The 18,719-nt window shown below is 36.5% G+C and overlaps 1 protein-coding gene across 4 annotated transcripts in view; it reads left to right on the top strand.

The window, feature by feature from the left end:
- Positions 1–18,719, top strand: part of LOC145978275 (dual specificity mitogen-activated protein kinase kinase 4-like) — a 36,064-nt gene that overhangs the window by 7,071 nt on the left and 10,274 nt on the right. For 2 of the 4 annotated variants that reach the window (XM_083110791.1, XM_083110793.1), the window contains 4 exons: positions 2,367–2,472; positions 3,093–3,221; positions 9,441–9,566; positions 10,686–10,715. In XM_083110791.1, the coding sequence (XP_082966917.1) occupies positions 2,367–2,472; positions 3,093–3,221; positions 9,441–9,566; positions 10,686–10,715 (391 nt within the window). The remainder of the gene's footprint in view (positions 1–2,366; positions 2,473–3,092; positions 3,222–9,440; positions 9,567–10,685; positions 10,716–18,719) is intronic. The other 2 variants (XM_083110792.1, XM_083110794.1) reach the window with 2 other exon arrangements.

The raw sequence follows: 18,719 nt of genomic DNA on the forward strand, positions 1-18,719 counted from the left end.
AATATCTGCTTCTCACATTTCTGGCCACTTTTATACCGTCTCTTCTGATGTTGATATAAACGTTTTGTGACCTTTCGATAATATTTGTTCTAGGGCTGAGCCGGTTGCAGTTTGAACCTACACCAATACTCTCGCCGATTTCCACCACTACCGATGTGTAAATTGTAAAATTAAGAGTTTTTCAAAATATAGGTTAATATTAGTGTATAAGTATTCTATTCTAATTACAGTAAAACCTTGTTAATCCGGACTAATGGGGGGATAAGTTGACTGGTTTAACGAAAGTCCGGATTAACTGAAATAACCTAAAAGAACAGTAGAAAGTGCATTTAAACTCCTTTTATAGCAGCAAAACACGTTTATTATAGTGTATTTAAAGTCATTAGCCTAAATACACTATGTAAAGCAATACTGTACATACAATGCAGTATGTACGACAAATGCGATTGTTGACTTCCAGCCACATTTAAAACCTTGCATTCTGCTTTTTTTTTATGCCTTTTGCCTGTACAGATTAAGCGAAGTCCGGCTTATTGGGGTTCAGATTAATGAGGTTTTACTGTGTATGCATCAATTTACCAGGTTATTTGCTTTGAGAAATACATCAAAATATTAAATTACGTGCTGTCTTATTACAAAATTCAGTTCTTTTCACGCAAAACTGATGAAAGATTAAAAGAAACTGAATTTTCCATAATTTTCAGGATATTTGTGGAGTCCAATAAAGACCAAAATGCCAGAAAAGTATCAACGGGTATTGGTAAATAAATTCCAACCGATACTTTCCAATACTGATACCACTGATATTGGCCAGTACCAGTACATCGGCAGTGGCTCAACCTTAATTCATTCACTTCCTGGCAAGCTTCCTTGTTCTTATTGAAGGCTGGAGAGAACCTAGAGTAATCTTCAACTAACCTGTTATTGTTTTTTAAATAAGAAAATCTCTTGCAGAAATCTTTTATCGAAAGTGTAATTCAGAAGAAGAACAATAGCTGCATTTGTTTTGTGTGCCTAAACTAAACAAAATTTCATGCACACTGTATATTCATTGAATGCTGTCAACAACAAAAATTGCCAAACTTTCTTGTAAATAGTGAGAAACAGATAGCGAATGAAGAAACTGTACGATGACAACATTTAGCTTAATCATGCAGAAGTACAGTGCATACATTTTAAAACCAGCTCCGAGCACAGATATAAGAAATGTTACAATATAGTGATCTGCGCATTTAGTACCTTTGGAAGTGACGTCCTTCTTGCAGAATACACATGTCCAGACGGTTTGCCATATTCCTAGCAACCTTATGGAGCACTTCTACAGTGATATTCTGAATGGCATCAGTGATGTGATGTTTCAGCTCTTCTAAGGTGTGTGGATTATGTCTGTAAACAGTTTGTTTTAAAAAAAAAGCCATAGGAAGTAGTCCGGACTTGAGAGATCAGGAGATCTGGCGGGCCATTATGAAATAACCCTGTCGCCAAAAAATTTCCTCAGACAAAGACGCAATATGGTAAGGAAAGGGGAGGGGAAGAATAGGAGATGAGGGGAATATAAGTATGCAAGAATTGAACAACAAGATACAACAATATACTAGGGATGGGACCGATTAATCAGTACTCTATCGGTATCGGCCGATATAGGCATATCGGTTTATCGGTAAAATTACAGATTATTTTACCAATCTGATATATTGATAAATATCTGATAATTTACTACAAAATTCTACCATTTTGTTGTAATTTTAATGAATAATCTTCATGCCCTAATTTTTAAAAAAGTAAATGTCTTAATATGCAATTTCTTTTTTACTACAGTCACGTTGAAACACACATTTATTAAGGAGGTCAAAACCTTTCAGGTTCTTCAAGGATCATTTCTAATTTTATATCGGATCGGTAGGTTATCGGCATTGGTAAATTTTATATCGGTACTTTGTCGGTATAGGCCAAAATTTCATATTGGCCCATCCCTACAATATACACAAATTAACATTTGTTGTAAGGTACTGAATGTGCAGATCACTATATTGTAACATTTCTCATATTTGTGCTCGGGCCGGTTTTAAAATGTACGTATTGTAGAAACATTAGCATGTACTACATTTATATTCTGATTATTTTTGGGTGCACCCTCATATATGTTAATGCATACTATGTGTTATGATTTTTTTTTAATTGTGAGTAGGTTAGGAATGCAGATTTGTTAAGTTTCGTAATAAACTGTTATGTGTTGTAGGTCCTTGATGATTCAGTAATAATCATGAGGTGGATTGGAATCTTATCACACCGTGTTGTTGTTTTAGTTATTATTATATTTGTTCATTGCCGAGTTGTTTTATTTCTAATTTTCTGTTTCTTTGTAGCCGAGCGCCGAAGTAGGCTAACATTGTCATTTAACACTCCTTCAAAGAAGTCATTCCCCCAAGGAGGAGGCCTCCCATTCTCTAGTAGTAGTTACCAGCAACACATGTAAGTAGAGTCTTCTTCATGTGATGTATTGTCATGAGAAATGTATCAATATGAAATCATTAATATTTACTGTAAAAATTCCTACGATTCAGAGCCCTACTGACAGATATAAGAATCGGTGTAAGATTGTCTTTGCAAGATGTATAAATGGTAGCATTTTTCAACAGGTGTTGTGATTTTCATGCGTGTCTGATATCTGCTATTGTAACAATTGAAAGTAAAGACAATATAAATACAAATATTCTATTGCAATTATACCTCTTCAATCTACCAGAATATTCTTTTAAAATATTAAAAAAATTATGTAAGATATAATTAGAATATTAAAATATCTATCATTTAATTATGAAGTCCACTTTTTCCACATAGTGTTTGATATCAGTGATTAGGAATATTGCATTTTAATATTAACCATTTCTATGCTGATAAACATCATGCATTATATTAGAGATACGTATAATGGTTTATTGTGTAAAGTGATACTAGCAAGTAGAGCAAAATGCTTTGCAATCCAGTATAATCTCTCGATATTTCTTGGATGTGCTTGCATCATGGATTATACTATAGTTAGAACATTATTACTTGATGTTGAGCGCTGCGACGTATTTTGTCTGTTTCAGCTTTAGGCCTTCTCCACCTATTCCGAATCCATCGTATGAAGAGAGAAGGAATCCAAGTCCTGCTCGAAGTTCTCGCACCAGTGTCACGCGTGCAAGACCCTTTCAGGAATCTGTACCTGACAAGTCACGGTTAGTACGAACTGTTTTGATTCTTTGTAACTCATTTTTCTACTCTTGGTTAGAAACCTCTTGAGGTTCTCTATTTAATCATGTTGTTAATATCCAGAGGCTTAGTATGTTGTTGTCTATTGGACGAATATCAAAATTCAGCTGCCTTCATCACCTTTTCTTTAATGATGCAACATTGAGCATGATTTTTATATTGTTGAGTGTGAAGTCTAATAATTGTGATGGGTACTTTGTTCATTTGTGTTACTTTACTTGCGTTACCTTGATAGACTCAGAACTGGACGATTTCTTTGCCAGGTTTAAACATTCTTTGTTGTGTTGTTTTAAACCTGTATACTATGGGCCAATGTCAGTATCAACCAATATAGTCATATTGGTGTATCGGTTTATTGTTAAAATTTCAGATTATTTTACCTATCCGATATATGTATAAATAAATATCTTATAATTTAGTGCAAAATTCTGCTATTTTGTTATATTTTTATGGATAATGTCCATGCTCTGCAATTTAAAAAAGTAAATGTCTAAATATGCAATTTCTTATGCACTGCAGTCACCTCCAAACACGTATTTATTAAGGAGATCAGTGAACCATTCAGGTTCTTCAAGGACTATTTGGAATTTTACATCGGATCGGTAGAATATTGGTTATCGGTAGGGGTATGCATATTTCGTTTTTCACAAAAAAACGAAATTTGAAAAAAACACATTGTAGTGTTAATTTTTTATGTTTTTGAAAGGTGTGAGATGCATTTTGTGACACGGTTTTGTCACGAAATAATGCGAAATGAACTGCAAAAAGCGAAATGAACTCTTTAAACATGAAATTCAGGGTTTATTCACCGATGCGACACTTTCTGAGGTCTGAATTATCCTGAGAGTTATGCAATTTCCGGAACATTTATTAATTCTGCTGTTAATAATGGAGAAGCAAAAATGGACTCCTTTACACAGAAATAAACTTAATACTCTGATAACTACTTAAATGTGCTATTAGAAGTGAAATGTTAATTCTGTGGAATAAGTGTAGTTTTTAAATCAAATTTAGGATTATATTCACAATTTTAAAACCAAAATGTCTTTTTATATACCACTTTTCATCCAATTTTTCACCGCTATAACACCGATATTTTATTTTATTTACCGCTTTGGAACCCGAAATTAACTCCGTTTTTGTACCGAAATTTTGCTTTTTTATTTGCCAAAAATATGTGCCTCTAGTTATTGGTATCGGTACTTTATCGGTATCGACCAAAATTTCATATTGGTCCATCCCTAGCTTATTGTATTACCTGGCCACTTAAAATTTCATTTTGTTCATATTTATCCCAGTTCTACAGATATAAAATTCTGTAATGAAAATGTAAAATGTAGAACACTGTGATTAGTCATAATATTAACAAATAAATAATGAAGGCAGCAGATTTTCAAATTAAGAGATCAAGAGAGTGAACAAAAATCATTTGGGGTAGAGTTTACCAATTTAAATTTGTAACATAAATTTTGTATTCATGTTTCAGATTTAATTTTGTGAAATGCAAGCCTCCTTCCTGATATCTGAAGTATGTACAGTAGAGTCTCGCTTATCCGACATAAACGGGCCAGCAGAACGTTGGATAAGTGAAAATGTCGGATAATAGGGAGGTGTTAAGAAAATACCTATTAAACTTCAAACTAATGTTATAATTTTACACATTACGAACCTAATACAGTAAACATGTTTTACAAAAACACAGAAAAAATTAACTGGAAAAATGAACTTACAGAATTGTCTGAAGTTAAACACAGTCCTTCAAAAGTTCAGTCCTGGATGATTGAAAGAAATTTTTGATCGTAGTCTTCTTTCCTGACGATTGCCGTTGTCACATAATAACGAATGTTGGATAAACGAGACTCGACTGTATATGTATATCCAATTTCTATCGTTTAATCAGGCGATGTTATGTATATTTTCATGAACTTTGTAGATACTGGTTCACTCTTCTCAATCTCACAAGACTACCTTTGTGCTATGTTCTTAATACAGCCAATTGTTTTTGCATGTGCTTACACTATGATGATCACATTAATGCAGCTTCCCTTTCTTAAGTGCATGTTCTGGTATTGCATTTCAGTTGCAGTATGTGTGCCGATGTTCACACTTGTTTGCTGATTGTGTGCACAGAATGTTGCTGTACATACTCAAGTATTGACATCATATATTTGCCAGCCTCGTGGCTGAGCACGTTAAGTGATCAGTGTTACGTCTCACCATCTTTGTTCCCAGGTTCAGATCCTGGCCAGGGAGTGAATGCTCTTTGTGAGTGTCCCTTCATCAATTTCATCTGAATCACTCATCCTTATGTTTGTGATTAGCCAAGGGTGACAGAAAAGTGATGCTAAATAACTTTAATACATTGAAATGCAAATTAACATATTCGCTTATGGATCTGAAATTGGCTAGATTAGAATTTGCAGGTATTTCTTTCCTAATTGTTGCTATAAAATACAGTGGATCCTTCATTTTACATTTTTCAGGGGACAAAGCTGAAAAACTTAGTGTGTGAAAATGTAAAATTGAGGAAAATTTTATAACATTTTGCTATACTGGGGACCATTAAGATTGAATGTATACTGTGGCAAACTGTAAAATTGGGTTTCAACTATAACTTGGCATCGAACAACTATTAGACATCTTGTAGATTTGGTGCGTATTACTCACGATTCCAGAATATAGAAAGACGTTAAAAAATTTTTAATGTTGAAAACTGTACTTACGTATCAAGTATGTTGTTCCTATTTTCTTTTCTTTAGAACTACGTTTCGGAGACTAACTATCCCCTTCTTCAGGTTCATATGAGAAAACTAGGTACTTAACATAGTACATAGAGAAAAAAAAAAACAGAAGAGAAGGGGAATAACGAGAACATTTTAAATTTAACCACCCATGAACCACCTAAAGAGTTGATTAGAATTATGAATAAGGGGCAGAAGTTTGCAATTCGGGAAGAGACACTTGAAAAAGAAGAATTCATAATAGCTACAGAAAGATCATAACAACTATTAACGAAAAGGATGATAAAATTAAAGGTAGACAAAGGAAATGTAATATTGTGGAACAACATTTGCAAAAAGAAATTAAAAAGGAAATGCAGATGAAACGGGGAAATAGAACATGGAAAGAGAAAATAAACAAAAACCTTCAGCGTGATTTGAGCAATGTAAAAAATGGGTGAAGGAGAATAAGGTATTTCTGATTAGGTTGGATAAGGAAAACAAGATGGTTATTATGGATAGAGAGGAATATTACCGAAAATTAGAAGAAAGCTTTAAAAGTAATAATTTTGAGGAGATAGAGAAATACCCTATTAATAACATTAGAAGGGAGATAAAAAAAGGGATAGAGACAAGCATTACATTGGGCACAAGCGAAAAGAAAAATCTTATTAAAGACACTAAAGAAGGCAACATACCAATTGCGTTTGGAATACCTAAGAGACACAAACAAGGCATACTGCTTATGCCTATTATACCAACCTACGGACATCCAGGGTATGGGCTAGCAAAAATGCTGGTAAAAAGAATAAAGAAAATAAATGAGAACACCCAATATAGCGTTAGAAATGCCGTGGAAGTTAAAGAATTTATTGAAAAACTGGAAATAGATCACGAAGATGTAATAAGTAGTTTCGATGTTTAACATATACCCAAGTGTACCGAGAGAGAAGGCGGGAGACTGTTTACAGAGGTGGCTATTAGAAAAAGGAATAGACATCGTAACAGCCTGGGAATATGTACGATGGAATAACCTTGTAACGGAATAAAACTTGTTCTACGTCAACGATAAAATGTATAAACAAAAAGAAGTTTTGGCGATGGGAAACCTCATTTCAGGTATAGTAGCGAGCATTTTTATGAATTTCATAGAGAAGGCAGCTTTGGAAAGAACGGGAATGGGCATTAAATATTACGGGAGATATGTAGATGATATCTTGATAATAGGAAAGGGGGTAGCACTGAACAAGGTCTTTGAAGAATTGGAAAAACAAGAAAAGTATAAATTTTACTAGGGAAAATTTAGTCGACGAAAAAATCAATTTTCTGGTTCTTAGTATCTTGAAAGAAGGGAATAGGATTAGAACAGGAGTACATCATAAACCCCTATCGGGGACCCTATATATTAATAAGGAATCGGCGCACCCTGAAAAACAAAGAAAAATGTTTTCCTAAACTTTTAATTAGAGCTGGTAGACTATGCAATAGTGAAAAAGAAAATGAAATTCGGTGGTTAAGAAAAACAGGATTGACACAATTAGAGAAATGGATAGGATTGCGGGAAGAGCACACAAAATTATTATGAAAGAAACCAAAAAAGAGGAAGGAGATCAAAAAGAAAAAAAGAATGGAAAAATCGAAAATGCAAGGGTAAAGTACGTTGGCATCCCGTACCATCAAATTGTATCCGGAAAAATAACAAGAGATTTCAGGATCGTTTGCGGGATGAAAGCCCCAAAGAATGTGGAAAATTACTTTACGGATTATAAGAAAGGAGAGACAACTAGGGAAATACCAGAAAGACAGAAGGGAGTATATTGAATAGAATGTCAATGTGGGATGGAGTACATAGGACAGACTGGTCGAAATATGGCTAAAAGATGGACCGAACATGAAAAAGAAATAAAAGAAAAAGTCCCCAAAATAGGCCTCTCGGAACACATTTTGGAAAGCGGACATAGAATTGCAAAAAAGGAAATCATTAGAAAGGAAAAGAGGAAGTTAGGAAGAAATGTGTATGAAACGGAATATTTGTAGAGGGGGGAAGAATAATCTTAATAGGGATGAAGGAAATTTAGAAGGGTGGATCAATTTCTTCAAAAAATGGGATAAAGCCTGGAAGATTGAACCCAATATTGGTTTCCACGTAACTTCGGAAGTTATCCAAGCTGCTCGAGAAGAATTGTGACGCGATAGTGAGGGAAAAATAAGAAAATAAAGAAGATAAAGGGGAGAGGAAAGCGTTCGTGGAGGAGTGACCTTCGTGTAGATTAGGAAGCACAGTTAAGCAGGAAAGGCCATACCTGCAAGTTGTATATAGTGATACACATATGTTTTTTAGTTTTTTAACGTTTTTAACATGAGAATGGGTTAATTGTGCATGTTTTTAGTGAACGATGAGCTTTTTATATACGTCTGGGCCGGGGATATAATATCTTAAATGTATGCACACCAACCCTTGTCCAGAATCCTTTTATTACATTTCGACGTAGTACTATGTTAAGTACCTAGTTTTTTCATACGAACCTGAAGAAGGGGATAGTTTTAGTCTCCGAAACGTAGTTCTAAAGAAAGGAAAATAGGAACATCATACTCGCATACGTAAGTACAGTTTTTAACGTTAAACATTTTTTAATGTCTTTTTATATTATTAGACATCATACATATAAGATTATTCTGGCGACGAACCGAGTGTGGTGACAGCGCAAGTGAAGCCAATTAACATGCAGTGATTACTAATATGACACGCCATAGATTGTACCTGATACTTCTCCAAGCTCTACACCTTGAACTCCAAATTTGACAGCAAGACATTGACATTCAGGCATCGGCATCATCAGAAATTTTACCAGGGATGTTGAGGCCGTTGATATACAACTGAATAGTACAAATAACAACCATGTACAGTGTTATTGTGAATTAATGACATTAAACTATCTCTTTTGAGGGTTGGAAAGTTTATCTTGTCACCTATTGTTCCAGGTGAATACATGGGCATTTCTTTGAGAGTGTGCTTTTATCAGTTTAATCACATCACGATTCATCATTGTTGCAATTAGCTAAAAGTGGCAGAAGAATTACTCTAAATAGAAAAATACAAAGTAAACGATTATCCTTATTGCCACTTGTTATTATGGCCTTGGGAACTGAACTGGTGTTCAATATACCTTCAATGGGGATTAAATCCAGGATATTTGATTTCCAGGCAACAGTATTAGCCACTACACTATCAGGGAGACCCATGCTGCAAGAAGGAATTTAATATTTAATTTGGTTTCTCAATTTCTTGTGGCTGTAATACATGTAGGAGTCTCCGCACAGAAAGCTCCTGTCAGATTGTACTCTGCAGACACCAAAGCTGCTATTTCCCACATGATATGTGGTTCCTTGTATTTGTGTCTGCGTATGTCCCCAAACACCCTGGTGGTGTCACATGACTTAATGAAAAATTATTCTTCATTCTAGCTTTAAGCCTTCCCAATCTATTCCAAATGCATCCTTTGAAGAGAGAAGGAACCCAAGTCCCGCACGAAGTTCCCGTGCTGGTGTTCGTGCACGACCCTTTCAGGATTCTGTACCTGATAAGTCACGGTTCGTATTGATTTTGTTCTGTAATTTGATACCCCTACCCTTTGTGGATGTTATTGGGATTGTGGGCCTGTTTTTTACTTTACCCCCTTCCCTGTCGATTCAGTAGTTACATGCCTTTTCAATACATATTGATAGATATATTTTGATTTTGTCCTCATAAACACCCCAACAGGTCTCTGAAAAGTGTCCATTTTAACCTTTCAAAAGTGTAAAGGATTTTGTTCTTTGAAACTGGGAAATCTAGAAAATGTATATCTGTTAATATTTATTACGTTATGTTGCATCTGTTCTTTGTGAGTGCTGTGTATTTATTTTCTAACAGACTGTGAATTTCTTTGCTATATACACTGTGTCCACAAATTATTGGACGATTTTTTAATAGTACAGTTTTACTAATATTGAACAGACATGATATTACCACCGTATGAAAGAGGTATTTTTGAAGTTTTGTACTGGCCTTAAATGCATTCTGCGTGCGCCTCATGTGTAACATGGCAGCTGTCCAAACATTCTCGCCAAACCCTCAAGCATGTCTTATGTGACGTACCCAATGCCGGTGTTGATACACCTTTGCAATTCAGACAGTGTCTGTGGAAGTTGAGGAACGTAAACATTGTCTTCGTGGAAGAAATCGCTCACTGTGAGGTCCGGTGACCGAGGAATCTGCCATCGGAGACGTCACACACATCATGCTTGCATCTGCCCTAGCACACGTTGGAAGCACATCAAATGCATTTAAGGTCTTTCATTAATTTGTGGACACGGTGTAAATTAATGCAGCAGTTTATGAATTAACAGTGTTGCCGAGATATTTGCAAAGGGGCTTGGGCTGTATCTGTTACGTGTCTTGTTATATGCGTATGGAGATTTTTGTAACATGCTATGTCTATGTTTATTCCTATAAGGAGCTGCTCACAGTCCTTTGCTTCAGCTAATGTACCTTTGAAGTTGTTTGCTATGAAAAACTGATCCTCAGTGCACACGTGCTCTAAGTTGTCCTTGTATGTTGTTTATTTATGTTCTGTGTCGACACTTGTGCTTGTTACGTTGTTTGTTCACATTCAGTGGCTTATTTTTTTTTTTGCAAGGCAAGCTTTAAATGTGTTGTCTTTTTCACAGTTTTGGACCTGCCGATCGCTTCAGATTGAGGTGAGATAATCAGATAATCAGCTACTTTTAACCAGCATGATTTGCTAACTTATTTTTATTGTAAGCCAGTAAAAACTTCTGGCCATTTTTGTTACTTTTGCCTTGATGAAAATATTTTTGTGTTCTTCAGTCTTTGTTTACTTTCAGTGTGAAGTGGTGATGGTAATGATTAATGTACCCAACGCAAATTTATTTGTTGATAATGTGAAATTGTACAGAAATTAGAGCTGAGCCAATACCAATGCTGATATATCGGTATCCGAAAGGGTTTTTATGTACCAATACTGGCTGATCGTTGACAGGTCCCACTAAAATTACACATTATACTTTCACAGTCTAATTATTCTGAAAGTTATGCAAAATTTGGAACTTCCATTGATGTTGCACCAATATTTGTTGAAAAGACTGTATTTTTTTATTACGTAACATGTGTTTTAATATTCTGATGTATTTTTTTTTTAATATTTTAAAGCAAAACTATGGTAAATCAATGCCTATAATAGGGGTGGAATACTCACGCACTAATACCTTATTTACACATGTATAATGCACATGGCACGGTACAATTCATGTTCAAGAAATGGCTTTCTTAGTTGTAGGTCGTAAAGCTGTTGCTATACCAATCAAGAGCAAACAACATCATACCTATGCAATGAGTCGCCTCTTGCTATGTGGACCAAGAGGAGAATATCATCTTGGGTATACGATGAGTCACCAACATGTGCCATCTCACCCCCCCTCTCTCCACTGAGTTTAGCATCCCAAAGCTGTCACTTCTTAACCACCTTGTTTATTCTGTAGTAGAAGAAAGCGAGATCAAAATTATGTTATTGGTTTGCAGCGTGGAAAGTTTTTTTATTATCATTTCTCACCCGACAAAATACCGCTGACATCGGAGGTGGATGCTGGAATTTCGACAGAACGGTGCCGCTTTTCTCAGTGTCACAAAATGTTTCGTTACAAAGTGAAAAATCATGGGAAATTACCATTTCACATCTGTAGTGTTTTTCTTATTATTATTAGCACAAAAGAAATTCAGCCTGGTAATTTGTATTTGTGCCTGTTGATATATACATGTCAGATGCAGTGACATTGTGAAAGCATGCATGATTTTGGGAAAAGGTGTACATTATACATGAGTAAATACAGTATTATTCAATATTTTGAACAGCTTTTAATTGTTACTTTTTACTAGCAACGTAATCTGTAAAAGTATTGGTTGAAAGTGGTATCGTCTCAGTCCTAGTACAAACACGTTATGGCATATTTTGTTAAGGAATCTGAAGGCAATGAAATATTATTTTCGAGTCCTTGATTTGTGCCCATAGAACATGTTGAGGGTACACAGTAAATGAAGCTCCAATTCACCTTTCTGATCTTACTCTTCATTATATCAGTCATGTAACCAGTGGTGTACAGTGGGATCCATGAGTATTACCGTGCAAATTGTCCATCAGCATATTCGTGCACTTTATTTGGCCCAATAACAGCTTCAAGAATTAAAAGAAAACTCAAAACAAGCTGTTGACAACTTCTGCACCAGCATACATAAAAATCCATCGCTTGAAAACACATAGGATGTAAGAGGAAAATTATTGAAAATAGTCATGGACAATTTGCACGTTAATACTCATGGATCCCACTGTACCAGTCCATGAGGGCCAGTGCATACATACCGACTGCCAGTCTCACTTCCGCCAGAGATGGAAGATCATACAACCAGTTGTGGGGTGGCATGTGGTCAGCATGATGAACCTCCAGTTGTTGTTGTTTCCGTGACTGGGTTACGCTACAAATTCGTAGCCCCCCATTTTCCTCACCATGGTGGGTGGCCACCAGCCTCATAAACTGGCCGAAATCTCATGAGAAAAGTTGTTATGCTTTCCCCCCTTCTGGAGACTGTAGCCTGAACCCAAAGCCTAATCGCTTAAACTGCACGGTGCGGGACAACATCGTCACATACGTACTTGAAATCCTCCACATTTCGACATTAAATAAGGCTTTCACTAGGAACAAATAGTAAACTTGAGTGAAAATTGGTAAGAGGAGGTAAAATAGGGGAGTTAATACAATGGGACACCACCTTTATGTATTCTTTCTTCATAAATTTGACATTCATAGTCCGATTGAAGTAAATTCTTTTCAACAGCAGATAGAAAAGCTGTACTTGCATGGGAGACTGTTACCATTACCAGCACCGAAGGTTTCTCTTTTGTGAACCGCATGTGAACTAAAGTGGCAAGCATGATGCCACTGACGATACCACTCTTACGTTGCCAGAAACGGCACGTGTGTTTGTATTATCTATTCTGTTCAGGACATTACTCCATCAGCATGCTTCTTGAAATGTCTTTTGCGTGGAGGATAAGCTGAGTGCTAAAGGGCGTAAGTTTGGACTGCATAAGCCTTTGCACAGTATGCCAAAAATCCCATCTTGTCTTTAAGAGAGTGTTGATCTCTGTGGTGGAGTGGTTAGCATGCTATGATGCCAGGGGTCCTGGTTTTGAATCTCAGCTGGACATGGGTGTACTTTGTGAGCGTGTCTTCATCAATTTCATCACTGACCTTCATCTTCGTAATTAGCCAAGAGTACCAGAAAAGTGAAGTAATTTAAACCAGCTCAAGGGAAAGCATGATACGTGAAGACACATAATTACTAAGCCACGATACGAGGTAAAAATGCACAATTGAAAAAATTTATTACAAAATGTTTGTTATCATAGTACTTTACGGTAAGTAATGATGATGGTATTTTCTTATTGTTAAGAAAGTAAATGATTGGGGGCATTGTGTTTGTCCCTGTGTATTTGTCCCTTCATCAGTTTCGTCTAATCACAATAGTTGTAATTTGAAGGGCTCGTGTGTAAAACATGGTAAGTGACGGTGACATTTTGGTTATTTCTGAGTTCATGAAGAAAAATGGTTATTAGAAGCTATACTGTAGATAAATTGTTTTCATGTGTGTTTACCAATTTCACAAGGCTTCATTGGGTCCAATGCAAATTGTATGACATGGCAATTTCACTCAAAAATTGAAGAATGGCACATTTTACTTTGTAACTTAAAAGTTACCAAAATGTCTCTCATGTTTTACACCCGTGCCCTTCATTTATTTTACAATACAGAGCATCTGTGTTCATGTGACGAGATACTACCAAATGCCTTGTGCTTGAAAATTTATTTCATTCATTTTTTTAGAACCAAACAGCACATTATTACTTATTACCTGGTGACATGCCACAAAACTTGTCATTTGTATCACCAGACCCGATGATGTGATGGTATTTCTAGAGGCACATATTTTTGGTAAATAAAAGAGCAAAATTTCGGTACAAAAACAGTCAATTTCAGGTTCAAAAGCAGTAAATAAAATAAAATTTCACTGTGAAAAAGCGGTATATAAAATGACATTTTAATTTTTAAAAATTGAATATAATCCCAAATTGGATTTAAAAACTGCACTTACTACACAAAATAAACATATCCCTTCTAATAGCACATTTATGTCATTACCAGAATATTAAGTTTATTCCTGCATAAAGAGGTCCATTCTTGCTTCTCAAATATTTGCATCAGAATTAATCAATTTTCCGTGAATTGCATAACACTCAGGATGCTTGTGACTTCAGAAAGTGTCTCGTCTGTAAATAATGTCTAAAATTCATGTTTAAAAATCTATTTCGCATTATTTCGTGACAAAACAGGCTAGGAAAATGCACCTCGCACCTTTCAGAAACCTGAAAAATTAACATTACAATGTGTTATTTCACGTTTCGTGTTTTCGTCAAGAACAAAATATGCATGCCTCTAGTGATATATTGTTACAGTGTTCAAGCATCAGCATCTCTATCTGTGGGAATCCATAAGGTCATATGTTTTATCAGAAATAAATAATCTGTCATGTTGGATGAATACAATAAGTAAGTGATTTCACCAGTTTCTTTCAGTACCGTCGTATCTGATGATACAAACAAGAAGTTTTTGAAAAGTTACTGTGTGTAAGAAGTAAGAATGTGCAGTTTATAACATTAAGTAGTCAATAAAATCTGTGTTTATATTCAGGACAGTGCAGATAATTATGCCGACAAGTTCACGCTGAATATTATGTTCTGTTAATCTGTTTCTGCATGTTCTGTGGTCTATTTTTTCTTTTCTTTTTTCTTTTACATTGAAGAGAGATCTTGCTCACGCTTGATTGCCCCCCCCCCCCCTCTTTTGCTGTTTTTCCCATAATTTTATATCAGAAAACTAACATTAAGGTTATCACCAATTTTACTCATAAACCAGTAATGTGTCATGGCTTGACTGACGCTGATAATTCCTTCCTGTCTCTAACGTGTTGAGCATTGGAAAAAATCAAGGGTTTTCATTTTGCATAGGAAAGTTACTTGTATTGCTCTCAACGTCAAGGTGAACATTGCATTGGGGTTAGAAGAGAATTTTTGTGAGAGCGATAATACACCACTCATCCAAGAATGAATGTATTTAGGAAAGGGGTCTGGACCCCCTCCCAGATATAGGATTTAACAAGGACAAAAGATAAATAATGAAAAAATGCACGTTTACCACTTGATCAATAATAAAGGATTATTTATTTATTTCCACCGAATTTACTGGAAGGCAAGGATTATATTGCAATCATATGGCTTTAAATGACAGTATAGGTGAACACTAAGGAGTAGGCCCCTACATGAACGGAGACAGAGGGATATGGGGAAGGAGGGAGTCACGTCTATTTTGGGATTTGAGGGGTGGTGCGAAGAAAGAAACAGTTCCTTACTGCCCCAGCGAGTCTCCCGTTGCCTGCCTGCTGCAGCATTAGCAGATGACAGTCCACCACTCTCCCCCGCACCAAATAGTAGAACAACTCGTACTACGTCAGCAAAAACCCACGGAAGCCATCTCGTTAGCCGTTACCAATACCAAAGATTTATGCATGTTACTACATATAATAACATTCATAAAATATTATTCAGGAACTTTGCACCTGGGTCTAACATTATTTTTTGTTATTCAATAAATTCATTCTTTATCTTTTTGACATTCATTTCCTTGCTATGACAGTTTTTTTTATACAAATTTTTGCGATCGTAACTACGTCTAAGGTAGATAATGGCTACAATGTTATATCTCGATTCTCCTTAAAGATTCATGTAATAATAACAGTACAATATTAATTATTTTTCATATGAATAAATCTATATATTAATGTATTAAACATTTATATTATTATTATTTGTATAATTGAGACACTTAGTTTGGGACCCCCCCAAATATATTTCTAGATACGTGTCCGCACTCATCCTAAATGCAGCAAATTTTGCAGAGCCATAAGCTGTTAGGTAGCCTGTGATGATAAGTAAAAGGTTTGAGATGTGTGTGAGTGCTTGAAGAGTCACATAGTTAATGCATCACGTCCATAGATTGAGACGTGGCTATGGTATTTGGAGGAGAAATTAAAAGACCTATAAACAAGAACCTGGAGCAGTTATGTCAGAGTTCTTATGTACCGTAGGTCAACATCAACTGCCGCTTACTTCCGACGTCACGTGATGATTGCTATGTATTCTTCTTGCACCTGCACGTTACGTGAGAACAATTCAACCTGAGGCTTAGTACATGGTTTTATGGCAAAGAGAATTATTATCATCATGTGGGATCTCAGTTTGAAACTTACACTCTATTGTAATTGAAACCTTTATGGTGCAACTTAAGTCATTATGATGCTCTTACAGCATAATTTTTTTACTGCATATTATGTAGTAATTCATAATTATTGGTGAACTTTTATGTGGTCAAATATTTCATTTAGTTTATAAAAAAAGGTAAAGTGCTCCTCTATGCTTAGAACCACGTCATGAAGCGGGGTGGGGGTAATGCCCCACACTTTTTTGATCCGGTCGTGAGTGGGGATGATGTGATTCAGCATCACGCCCCTGACTGCTGGGTGGGTGCCGGAGCCGCTTCCAATGTTAGAAAAGTTCCCGGATTTGAACCGGCCAAGTATCGAACCCGGGACCTTTAGCATGGTAGTCAGACGCGTTACCAACTGAGCCACCGCGGCCACTTTTTAATTTTGTTTATTTCCTTGAATTTTTTTTTGCAATACCCGGTGGAGGCACATAGTGGTTTGGATCCCACTTTACAGTCCCAATTAGCCTTACTGTGCATAAAGTGGACTTAGAACACCAACTCGATCAATCAATTGATATTATTTTTTTTATTATTTTTGGCATAGAGAAGATAACAAATGCATAAAAGGTGTGTGTGTGTGTGTGTGTCTCAGCCACGTGAGGAATTGAAAGAGTAAAGTGTCCTAGTCAAATCCATTCCCAAGATCCCATTCAAACGTGGACCCTTTTCAGATGGAGATGCTGCTGCCACTGGAGCTCCAATACAGAAGTGGGTCTTGAAACGGCCAGAGTATGGTGTAGATCACATCCTCTCCATTGTAGGTTCTACTTCCACATGCTCCCTATCTGCCTTCATGGCATGGTGGAGTGAGACCTTGCTAGCTTTATCCTTTTTTTATTGTGTATTGAACTCCACTTCTTGTATTGGTTAGTTGCAATGGTAAAGGATGAAAGTACAAACACATTGAAAGGTTGTGGTGTGCGAGTAGAGGTAGTGTTCTAACCCAATATAAAATGGAAAATATTCTTCGAGAAATTAATAATGTCCATAACAACCATGGCAAGATTCCCACTGACCCGGTAAACATTAATAAGTCTGAGAAATTGATCTATAACTTACAAAGTTAGGGAATGTAAAATATTAAGATGTAACTGCAGTGATGGTGGATTTTTCACATATTTCTAAGAACGTGATTTGATGCATGTGTTTGTAAGCAAAGAGAAATGCCTAAAAGTGTGTTATTTCTTGCAACAGGAATCATTACTTTCATATTTCCATTCTAAAATGATGCTATAAACAGAGTTATAGTGCAGGAGGCCTTAGAAACGCGGGCTAACAGCAGACGTCGCTTGCACACTATTGCTGATACTCTCGTGTCGTCTGCACCTCCAGAAGGGTGCAGCGAGCTAGCTGTTTCAACCGGGCTCGCTCATTCGCGGACCTGATTGGTTCTCGCAGACACACCCCCCATATTGTTGTCTGCTGTAAGCCCGCAAAGCAATCTTTCTAAGGCCTCCTGCACTATAATGTAAGTTGAAACATTGCAGAATGACCTGCATTGATCGTTTCACCCTGGATTTGTGCTGCATGTTGTCCAAAACACAGTAACAAGAACTAATTCAGGTGGAGATCTCTTGTGGGCATTTTGCTTGGTGTTTCCCAGAGACAGCCATTGACTCAGTTGCACAAAATCGATTTTTCAACACAGTTGATGATGCGATTTACTACGGCGGGTTTCATATCTTGTCTCACATCAGTGAAGAGGAAGTGTTCGGACTCGATATCTCACATTCACCTGGTGGTTTGTGAGTAATGTGTCTGTTCAGTTTCGTCACCTTTCTGATCTTGTGGAGATGAAGTCTGGCAGCACATTTTTATACTGAGCTCCAAGCATGTTTGACTAGGATCTGACTCGCCTATCAAAGCTGGTTGATCCACTTCTTGTGAAATTCTTGAATGATGCTCGCTTTCAAAGATTCATTGCAAACTGCACAAACCAAACGTTGGCTTTGCAGTTGGACAGTGAACTTTCCCTGAACATATTATGAATGCATTGTGCCACCTCGATTTCTTTATGGTCCAACCTAAACTCATACTGTGGTGGGCACCATTCTCCATGTTCACTGGCACATGTTTGACAAGTAGCTGATGCCAGACTTGTTTGCTGTGGTCATGATTAAAGACAACTCCATCTCGGTAGCCACCGTTTGGTCAATAGGCCTGTCCCTAGCACTGAACTGGATGAAAACTTTGTTTTGTGTGCTGAATTTTGTTAAATAGGCAATGAAATAATATAACAACTCATGGTGCAACAGCCCGTGAGGGTCAAGACCTACGTACCGACTGCCGGCCTCACTCCCACCTGGGGGA

The sequence above is a fragment of the Lepisma saccharinum genome, chromosome 24 (assembly GCF_977018435.1).
Source record: "Lepisma saccharinum chromosome 24, izLepSacc3.1, whole genome shotgun sequence".
Lineage (NCBI taxonomy): Eukaryota > Metazoa > Arthropoda > Insecta > Zygentoma > Lepismatidae > Lepisma > Lepisma saccharinum.